Genomic DNA, 11,894 nt, shown 5'->3' on the forward strand with positions numbered 1-11,894 from the left:
ATTTCTCCGATCACAAATGCAGCCATGGTTTTATGTTTACGCGGCGCGATGCAATGCAACGCAACGCGTAAAAATACAGTATAAGTCATTATAATCCATAATTATGTCCCTACTGGATGCAACGAATGCCTCGTTTATAATGGGTTTTCATGTTTTTTGTCTTGTCGCTCCGGGAGACGGCATCAACAGTATGGTGAGGTGCGTAACATTTCCGTCTCACGCTTGAGGTATTCGGCCAATCACAACGCACTGGATATCTGGCCAATCAGAGCACACCTCGCTTTTTCAGACCGATGAGCTTTGTAAAAATCGACGCGTTTCAAAAAGGCGGGGCATAGAGGAGAAACAATAATGTACAGTATGTGGAAAATAATGTGTTTTTTTTTACTTTAAACCGCATAAACACATTTCATTACACCAAATACACAAAATAATGTTCTTTTTAGCAGCATCATATGACCCCTTTAAATTATTCAAACCTAAAATTAAATGTGAGCAAAAGTAATAGTGATGCTTTCCTTCTTTTGTTTCCACCACAAGGAGGCAGTAAAAGCTTTTAAGTCTGCACACTTCTGCTCTATCCCTGTCCAAGTTAAACCATTTAGATTAGATTTACATTATTTAATCATAATTATTAGTTTCGTTATTATTGTAGTATATTTCTATTGAATATGCTATAAAAATAATAATATTTACATTATTTAAACCCCTAAAATTAAGTATGAGCAAAGTAATAGTGATGCTTGCTTTCTGTTATGTTTATGTCTACCACAAGGAGGCAGCATAAGCTTTAAATCAGTGGTTATCAGACTTGGATTTCAAGTCCCCATCACCCTTTTTTAATTTTTAAAAAGAATTAGGAGTGTCCATAGATGAAAATAACGGTAACACTTTATTTTACAGTAGTAAAATATATAATCGATATTTATAATAATATATAATATTTATAATAGTAAATTCTGCACAATTACAAGCAACTAAACCTGTAAGTACATGATGTTAATTATTTTACTCAGTATTTTTTTAAGCCAATTTGAGGCCCCCTTGAACTTTGCTGAGGCCCCCTAGTGGGCCCTGGACCCCTGCTTTAAAACAACTGCTTTAAATAGTTTTGACACGATCTAATTTCTTCCTCTCTGCTCAATGCACATTCTTCCACAAGTGTAGCACGTTCAGTTCAGTACCCAAGAAAGCAATTCACACGTTCAATACAATAGGTTGTGCTTGATAAAAACAGTTTATGGGATATTTTCTGCTTTGCTTCATTCCTGACAATGAAGTTGTTGTGCTAAGAACACCAACTCACACCCAAAAACAGGCTAGCCCTACACTTCAAACCATTGTGTTTGCTCGACATATATAGCTCCAAACAAAAGTGGTGACATCATGAGACATGCAATGTGCGTGCCCCAAACATCCTCAGTTCACAGGACGGGTCCAGGAATTCAGCCTGGACGCTCCTGAGAAAGCCTTTTTGGGTGGAGGCAGCAGGACAGAGACAACAAAAACATCAACAACAACTGCCACAACAATCCTCAAACAGCTGAGAATGTATCAGTTCTCATGTAACTAGTGTGTGTGTCCCCCTTGAGACTGGACCTTGGTGAAGAAAAATAAGAGAGAAAACAACAAATAACTTACGGTAAGAGTCCAACCTAAGACCTCCATAGAGATCTGATACCATTACAGTAACCACAAAAAACAAGGCCCTGATTACATGTCAACACAACTCTACTTAACTAGTATTGCATGATATTTGTGACCATCCAATTCAGCTCAGGTGAATAAACTTGACCACAACTTTTCTGGTGGTTCATGATTATTGGATAATGATTTTTATAGGGATTTCTGGGACAGATTTTCTTTATTTTATTTTTTTATTGTAGTATTATTTGTATACTGCTATAGCATTTATTAATATTTTAAATTAGCTTTTAATTTTATATTTTCAGTTTTCAATTTAAGTTTCTGTAATTTTGTTATGTGCTAATTTTTTATTTTGTTTTTATTTCATTATATATTACTATTTCTATTTAGCTTTACTTTTTTATTTCAGTTTTAGTAATTTAGTACTTCAGCTTAACCTATTTTATTTCAGTTAGTTCAAGGTAACATTCCTAATATTCATTTGTTTTTCATTTAACATTTATATTTTAGTTTATTTCAGATTGACTTCAATTAACATAAATGATTTTAAATGTTTTAGTTTTAGTGAACAATAACAACATGGTGTAAATCACAGAATTAAACTTCCATGACATGTTTTCCATAGTCCTTCAAAGATATTTCATGCTTTGACTCTAACTGTGAAGTGGTAGATTTGTACAGGCAATGAAGGGTAGTTTTGACAGAGGAAATGGCCTTTGGGCATCAGTGTGTGAGTGATAGTTGGTTGGCGGGATTTTTTGAGCGATTCACTTATTAATCCATAAATTAAATCCGGATCTCGAAGAATCATCGTTAGGGGACCCTCTGACATCATATCACAACCAGTCAGTGCTGGACTCTGTGACATCAGTCACATGTTCTCATAAAAAATTTTTTTTTAAAAACACCAGTCAGAGATTGATTGATTAAGGGAGAGAAGACAGCAGAAAGGAGAGGATGACAGAAGATGAAGAAAGACTCCAGTATCTGGGATCTTCAGAGCCAAGAGTGTCGCAATATCAGAAAATAGCTTCCTGTATGTATATATACACTGTTCAAATTTACCATTTGTCAAGTGCCAGTTTTCCAGTAACATAATGAGGAACTACTACAGCGTATTACATTGTTTAAACTGAACTGTCCGAGCACAAGTCTGACCAATGTCAAATCAAATGCGTAGGCTATAAACTGCCTTGTGCCTTGAACCTAAGAGAAAATGTGCCAATGTGAAAAAGTTACTTATCTAGTAACTCAGAACTTTAGAAAAAGGAGGAAAAAAGAGATGGATAGTAATAAAGATAATAATTACTTTCCCCACCCAAAGGTCTGTATACACTAGGCTACTCTTCAAAAGTTAGGGGTCAGTAACATTTGAAAAGAAGTCTCATACTCACCAAAGCTGCATTTTTTGTGAGTGGGGACTGTTTTTTATTTGAATACATTTTTAAAAAATGTTTTATTTCTGACAATCGTAAAACAATCATACTGACCTCAAATTTTTTTGTGCAAGTTGACATTATTTAAAACATCTCGGCAGAGCCCACAGAGCCCATTCTTCTTCAAATCTTGTCACTAAGGCATTCAGAAAACCACCCAAGTGGAAGTAACAGAGTAAATGTACTTCAGGTAAACAACTGAACTGACCGCTCAGCCTAATGTTTTTAGCGTTCTTTTTCAGCTGCGGTGGCTCAGTGTTGTTGATCTGTTGTTCTCTGGGCCTAGTCTTCAGTGTGCTGTCAGTAAAGTCCCAGCACAGGAAGCTGGCATCCAGTGACCTACAGCAGACATCCTGAGAGGAAGTACGACCCTCGAAAACAAGAGCGCTATAAAGAGCGGTGGGGGCAGCCTTGTGCTACAGCTAATGTAGCCTCCAGTGTCTGCTGAACAGTTATGGCACATATAAACCAGCTCACTTACTCTCTAGGAAACTGGCTGCCTTTTTGAATGACCAAATATCAACAATACACATACCTGTCAATAACTGCTCAGTACCTAAGAGGGCAATATAGGCACCTTCATATTAAATGGAATGTGTCAGCAACTAGCTTTAAACATACTGACAGTTTAACTAAATTTAACTAACTTGCCAAGCAAGATTCCATTCAGACTTTTCCCTGCAATGACAGTTTTTGGATTTAAAGAGAAAACCAACTGTATAATAAAATAGTTTATGCTAAATTCAGCTATAGCTTTCAGAATGCAACACCTACTTGCCCTCAGACACAGAGAAGCTCTTAATGGTCCCACTCTGCCAACTGTTTTGATCAATAATTTTCAGACACAAACAAAGTCAGGTGAGCTCCAAACGGCTGTGAAGCCACCTGTTCTAAGGAATGTAAATAAACCCATGTAAATGCGGAAATACTATGCAAGAGTGCTTTTTCCCCACTTAAGTACATCTTTAAAAGTAATTTCATAGTTCACTGTATATGAAATATGGTCAAAGTGCACTGACGAATGTATTGACAAGCATTTATGGTAAACTAAAATATACTTTAATGCCATTTCTATTGAAACTTGTATTTCAGTCTATTTGTAATTACACATTTGTAATGATGAAGTAGCAATTTAGTATGTTTAAAATATATGAACTATAAATGTAATATCAAATAACACATTAAAGTTAAAAATATAATGATTTCCTTATGAGAAATGATTATTAAAATGTACTTTAACAAAACTTTTATTCTGACATTATTACAAAGTGCACTTTTTAAAAGTCATGAAAGTTTACTTGCTTTAAATGCACTTAAGTGGACTTTTTCATTTATATTTAATTAATATTATATTATCTGCAAGGATAGTTTTTTTTTTAATATACTTGAAGATTTGAATTACACTTCAAGTGCACATTTAATGCAATTAAGCACACTGCAAGTAGAGAGAGAAGCATGACAAAATACCAGGAAGAGGTGTCTGGGCTGCCGGCTTTTCCGAGAGACCTTCATCAGAGTGCCCTCCTTGACAAAAACCTGCAAAACACACAGGTGCAAGAGGCCAGGTGACTTATGGGTAAGGGTGTTATTCACTTAAACCTTTGATGTCTAATAACTGTTACTGATCTTTCAGGTTTTACTGCCAGTAAAAACAGTAATAAACTATAAACATGAAACCATAAATACAGCGTATGAAGCTGAATGTACCCTTCCTGGTTGAAGGAGGTCTCGTTTTCCTCTCACGCTGTAGTCGATGTGGACCAAACGAAGCAGGTTCTCCTGCGATTGCAATAGAAAGACATAAAAGAGTGAGAATGAGAAATAGAACTGATTTGTGGATGAGAAAAAGGGAGAGCTGTTCAGAAATGAATAAGGGTAGAAACAGAAGGTTTCTGTGTCTGTCTGTGACTGTGTGTATGTGTTTGGAGATGCTTCTGTGTCTGGCTGATTTCACACTACTCTCTTTGTTTCTCAACACCTGGTACACTATGATGACATCATATCCCCTCGCTCCTTTTTTATCATGTATCAACAATACAACACGCTCTCTCACACACAGAAACAACTCACCCCGTGTTTTAGATTGTCATTAACCTGGTCTGCGACCTCTGACACGATTACCAGCGCAGCTGTTGATAAAAAGTTGCAGTCATAAGCACAATTAATGTTTTCACAGTTCAAGCATGGTCAGTGGTCATCAATGTGTGAGAGAGAAACTGAGAAAACAATACCTTGTGTGTCTTCATACTCTTTTGAATCCGGAGAGAGGTTGTTTAAGTAGTCTGGAAAAAATGAGATGAAAACCAAATGACTTTTTAAGAGACAAAATAGCTTCTACTTCACCATCTCATACTCGTTTAAACACACTCAAACAGTCTTATGTTTTATGTACAAGATCCAACATACAGTACATTATTTACAGTTCATTTTTACCCCAATCCTCAAAGTCATTGGCAGCCTTTGTATGGTGAAATGTAATTAAGTGACAAATCACTCAGAAGTTAAATACGATTTATCAAAATGTGAATTCCAGGACTGCAAGTCAGCAACAAAAACAACAATTTTACACCTACTGTAAGATTATGTCAATAAAGTGATGAGAAAGTAGTTTTATTATTTAATTACTGTATTTCCTGTACATTTTGATGCAGTTTGATAAATATAGACTGTTGTTGCATAAATACACCTTTGTGCAGTATCTCTGTATGCAGTATTTATGCATACACCTGAACTTCCAACATTTACACATGAAGAACCCAATAATTGTTATTTTTGCATTATTTCTATTATATTTATTAATATTTTTAAATAAGCTTTTATTTTTAGATTTTCAGTTTTAATTTAATTTTAAGTTTTAGTTATTTTTCTATGTGCTTTGTCATTTTTTAGTTATTTTTTTTAATAAATGTATTAAATATTTTTATTTCAGTTTTCATTTTAGTAATTTGAATACTTTACTTTTATATTATTTTAGTGCTGTCAAATGATTAATCGCGATTAATCGCATCCAAAAGAAAAGTTTTGTTTACATAATATATGTGTGTGTACAGTGTATATTTATTATGTATATATAAATATACACACATGCATTTATATATTTAAGAAAAATTGTATGTTTATATATTAAATATATTTATATATAATATAAATTATATGAATATAAATGTATGCTTGTAAATACATGTAAATATTTTCAAAATATATACTGTATGTGTGTGTATTTATATATACATAATAAATATACACAGTACACACACATATATTATGTAAACAAAAACATTTATTTTGGATGCGATTAATCGCGATTAATCATTTAACAGCACTATTTATTTTAGTTAGTTGCCAAAACAATTAGTTTAAACAAGGTTAAATCTGTAACTCATTTTTTTATTTAAGTTTTATTAATAAAAACTTCAAAAAATTATTTCAAAAACGTTATTTTTCAAAATGTTAGTTTTAGTTAACAATAACCAAACTGCACAAATTATTTAGTCTTCTTTCCTTAAAAAGGAACTGAATGCGATAAAGTATTAATATGGGAAAATATCATCTGGACTAAATATTTGAATCACGCAGTGTTCACCTGTGAGGATCATGCGGTACTGGAGCACACGCACAATGACCCGCAGCAGCTGGTGTTTCACAGGAACACGAACTCCTTCTGCATTCTGTGTCTGGAATACAAACACACATGCATATGAGAAATGGCACATAAAACAATATACAATGCATGCAAACATATTATTACTGTAAACACAGACATACAGAAGAAGGACTTCGAATATACACACACACACACACACAAAAAGCATACACTAATGCTGCGTTCACGTCAAACAGGTCTTGTTACTCCTCATGATAAAACTTTTTTAACTGTTGAAGAAGCTGCCATTTTGTTGTTTTTACATGATGTCACAAAGGTAAAGTAAGAGAAATCTAAATTTGTATCAAATTCTTGAGTTTAACAAAGATGTGAACCATTTTACTAGCCAGAAACACATAATTATGGTATTTACAATTATTATTTATTTTATAGCATCTGCACATGCTGCACATAAATGTATAGACACAAAAATATCTCTATAAACACAAAACAGTTATTCCCTTAAAACTCACGCACAAACTTGATCGCACAATCATACACAATCAAGAGTTACATGCCACCTGTGCTCTCTCTTGAGCCACAAGATATAGTATCATAGATCACAATGGCACCACTTAGAAAAGCCTATTTCAAGGTTATTCATTTGACCTTCCCTTTTTCCAGCTACACAAAACCCTGAGTACGCCTCATTCCAGCCAATTCCATCCCAATTATATCATTCACTGGGAGAAAATGTGAACAAGTGAATCAGTCAAACACGCGTGAGAAGAAATCAATCAAGGCCTAATTGACTTTGACACGTCATTGTTCATGCGAGCTCTGAGGAGCCAGGGGGGATGTGAGAGGTCAGTAAAGGGCAGATAAGGGCAAATAACTTCAGAGTTATGGACATCCAGAGACATGGGACAATGCTTGAGATCTTGAGAGAAAGGGAAAAAGGGATGTCGTTAATGACCTTGTGAGGAGTGTGAACGATTGGAGTTGTGGCTTCAAGATAAAAGAACACAAGCCAGTGTTCATTTTGTCCAGTTTGCACACCTGCCACAACATAATTCCCACAACACCTCTGAAAGGCACTCTCTGGGTTTCATTATCCTTTTCCACACTAGCTCTCTAACTGTGTCCTAACCTTACTGTCATCATCATCATAATTCACAGGTTTTATCCATCACATTTCTTATTTTTCTTCATTTTCTTCTACGTTTACATTGCAGTTTATCCATCACATAATCAGATATGTTATTTAGATGATAATGTGAACATAAATCACACACACACACACACACACACACACACACACACTAATGCCGAGTTCACACTGCACGATTTTCAAACTTGTCGGATCGCCATTGTTTTCACACTGCGTGACTATCTGGGGTAGCATTCAGTTGCTGCTGTGTTCACACTGCAGGATGGATCGGCGACAGGGGGTTTCACATTGCATGACTTCACAATAGGAAGAATCGCCGACAGCTCTGTCTGGTGCAGGGTTGCCAGGTTTTCGCTACAAAACCCGCCCAATTACTACTCAAAACTAGCCTGAAAATAGCCCAATTGCTTTCGAGGGGGTCCCCCAGTAAAAAAATCGCGTTCGGGGGGGTAAAATAAATTTTTTTTGGCGGGGTTCTCCTGGTACAATTCACATTCCAGGGCCTAAATATCACGTTATTGGGGTCGCTTCAACCTGCTGACATAAAAAAACGGGCATTTGTCGGCGATTTCGCAAAACCTGTCGGCGAGTGAAAAATCGGGCTAAAATCATGCAGTGTGAACTCGGCATAAGTCTGACAATTCAAGTAAAAAATACAACATATACTGACTCATCCAATTTCTATATCAATCTAACAGTAACACTTTATTTTAAGGTGTCTTTGTTACACGTTACATGTACTTACTATTAAAATAACAATTAATTATGCATAACTACATGCAAGTAACCCTTAGCCAAACCCTAATCATAACCCTATCCATATAGTAAGTACATGTAGTTAATTAATATTACTCAGTACTTAAATGTATAATTACAATGTAACAAGGACACCTTAAAATAAAGTGTAACCTGAAATTGATATTCAATTTAATGTTTTATAAAATATTTAATTGAATGTGAGAGTCTTGGTGTAGATATTTTTGGTTACATTCTCTATTTGTGTGTACTAAAACAGAAAATCTGTAAAAATTAATATTTAATATTTAAAACATTCAGTACATTGATGTATTTGATACATAGCAACAATACAAATTAAAAAGTTAATGCTAATGCATATTAGATTTCTAATTGCATATCAAAATATGCAATCATATTAAATTAATAATCATAATAAATATATAATTTTTTATTCACTTCAAGAGTAAACAAAGTGCAAAATCACGGCAACATTTTTTATTTCATATAATATATTATAAAATATTAAATTGAAGTAAAAGTAAATATTAAATTAAATATTAAAACATTGCACAATTTCATAATGTGTAAAATATTTAAGTATTCCGTAAACTGCACTATGAAGTATTACACAGAGAGTTGCAAAATAGACTTGTTTAAAATATATACTGATGCATTAAATCTATATTACCAGATATACTGATGTATTATACAGTAATGATACAAGTTAAAAGGTTAATGTTTATGCACATTATTTCATGTAATATCAAAATATGCAATCAAGTAATAATATGACGTGTTTACGATGTTATGTTAAGGAGCATCAGACCACTGAGATTTTACTCAATCTCAATTAGATTAGTGTCAATTAGAACGTCTACATTAGACACTTTTAGGTGTGAACATAGCCTTTCTCCTTCTTCAACTCTTAATATCTTGCACCTGTCCTCCATTATCTAATTACTTCCTCTCTGTATCATTCCTTCACTGCAGTGAGCCTCATCCTGACCATAAAGCCTGTCAGATTCCTGTGTTTAAGCATAACATGGTCTCATTGTTAAAGGCAGCAGAACTAATGAACAGCCTCGTACTGAACACTTGCACCAAACTGCAATCCAATTGACATTTGTGCTGAAGAAGTGGCCAGTCTTTGTGTATGTGTGAAAGCGCAGATATTTAGTAGAGTTGGGACATAGCCAGGAGAACGAATGGCGGCTCATGCCAGAGAACAGACAGGCTACACAAATCAGGCACTGGTCCGGCTGAAGCAGTGTCTGCATGGACAGCTGATTTAATTGAGGGTTGTTTAAGAAGACTGCTTGGCTAATTAGCTTTTTTCCGCCTCATTGGCCAAATGCCAGATCTGTGTGTATGTGTGTCAGTGTCTTGTTCTGTCTTTATCTGGTCCTTTCCAAGATAAGTACTATTAATACACATTCAAAGAAACACCAGGCCTGTTCATAGTGCATACATGACCTTTGAGATTCTGAATGCAAGAATAAATAAATAAATATTAATGAATGCATATAAATAAATATTTATATAGACATATACTATATATCATGCCCTTTTAGTCTTAGGCTTCAGCTCAATTTAAATGTTTACTATATATATGTATGTGTGTGTGTGTGTGTGTGTGTATTTATATTTATACTTCCTCTCTCTCGCTCTCTTTCAGAGCAACCCACCTTTGTCTCCTTCCTTCTTGCACATTCTGCACACACACAGCCAGATACTTATAAACACACACGCACACGTTCGTGGTGAAAACCCTCGTAAACAGTGTAGCTGAACAGCGTTTAATCCTATCAGACCACAGCGGTGATCATATCAGCTACAGTAGATACTTCATCTCTGTCATCAACCCAGCACGCACACGCACACACAAAATGAGATTACACAAGCTCGGCTCCAGAGAAGAGAATTCCAAATGCATCCTCAATCCTCAATGCATCAACTATCCTTCCTCAAAAAGCTGAAATGCTGCTGGTGTATTTGCTAATATGAAATGCCACATCATTGAAACCCATATGGTAAAATCCACATTCATTTTCATGTGTAAAGTAGAAGATAAATATAACAGATAGATATATATATATGTGGAGGAATCTCACAAAAGCATGGCCAGGTCACACTTCACCCTGCAAGTTAATAAAATAAAATAAATAAAATAAAATATATAATACAAAAGAATGTCATTAATAAATGTAATTAATAGGGCTGGTAATTTAACGCGTTAATTAGATTAATTAATTACGGTGAAAAATAACACGTTAAAATTATTAACGCATTTAACACACTTGCCCCGCCCCAGACCTACATGGGTCATCTGACATTTCATAAAGTTGATTTATTTGATGACAAATATGAGGCAGGGCAACAACTCACTGCGTGATGGAGCCTAGAGAACATTGTTAGAATGTCCCTAAAATTCAAGATATGGGGCAAAAATGCCCCTGTTTGAGTTTTTGTCTCATATTTATGTCATATAGTTAAGCGATATCACACGAGTGCAAATGTGATCCTGATCTTATACAACAGTTCAGTAAGTAAGAAGTTAATATTGTGTTATTTTAGACACAATGTTGTCTGTTTTGCTCAATTTTGCCAACGAAAATATAAAGACAAAGCAGAACTGTTCATCTCCGAGCAACGAGAAAGGAAAACTTGAAATCGCATCATATGACCCCTTTAATGCACGAATGAATGAATTGGGTGAATCATTAGGCACGTTGAACCATTGGCCATAGGCGCGTTGGATTTGAAGCGACGCTGCACAGACCGATCTGTGTATGACATCAAAGTACCACGAGAGCGATTCAAAAGCATACAGAGCCATCTGCTCTCTATAGTTCTTGCAGTACTTTGATGTCACACACCGATGGTGTGTAATAATAATCTGATGGTGATTATCCGCTTCGAGTCGAACAAGCCTAATGATTCAAAGGACCATTCATAAAGAACCATTTACTTCACTCCTGAATGAATCAGCCATTTGAACAAATCAAATGGATGAACAAATGACTCAATGACTTAATCATCAAGACATTTACCACCACCTACTGGCAACTTTAATTTATTATTTAGAGTATCATTTCATTAAAGAAATAATTTCATATTTCCATAATAATAATAATAAAAATAATAAAATTAATTATTAAAGGTATAGTTCACCCACCCAAAAATTACAATTGTGTCATCATTTACTCACCCTCATGGTCCAAAAGAGTATATGTAATACATTTTATCAAACAAAATATTTCTTGCTGAAGCTACTTTTTGTAATGTCTGTTTGATGCTTTACACAACAATGACTTTAAAT

The 11,894-nt window shown here is 34.7% G+C and overlaps 1 protein-coding gene across 1 annotated transcript in view; it reads right to left on the bottom strand.

Annotated features, from left to right (window-relative positions):
* LOC107728634 (FYVE, RhoGEF and PH domain-containing protein 5-like) overlaps window positions 1-11,894 on the bottom strand; it is a 43,315-nt gene that overhangs the window by 7,721 nt on the left and 23,700 nt on the right. The window contains exons 8-12 of the mRNA XM_016538890.1: window positions 6,667-6,757; window positions 5,315-5,365; window positions 5,154-5,212; window positions 4,791-4,862; window positions 4,551-4,619 (exon numbers count right to left, since the gene is read on the bottom strand). Coding sequence (XP_016394376.1) covers window positions 4,551-4,619; window positions 4,791-4,862; window positions 5,154-5,212; window positions 5,315-5,365; window positions 6,667-6,757 — 342 coding nt within the window. The remainder of the gene's footprint in view (window positions 1-4,550; window positions 4,620-4,790; window positions 4,863-5,153; window positions 5,213-5,314; window positions 5,366-6,666; window positions 6,758-11,894) is intronic.

This window comes from Sinocyclocheilus rhinocerous, unplaced genomic scaffold (assembly GCF_001515625.1).
Source record: "Sinocyclocheilus rhinocerous isolate Xijiao unplaced genomic scaffold, SAMN03320098_v1.1 scaffold757, whole genome shotgun sequence".
NCBI classification, from domain to species: domain Eukaryota; kingdom Metazoa; phylum Chordata; class Actinopteri; order Cypriniformes; family Cyprinidae; genus Sinocyclocheilus; species Sinocyclocheilus rhinocerous.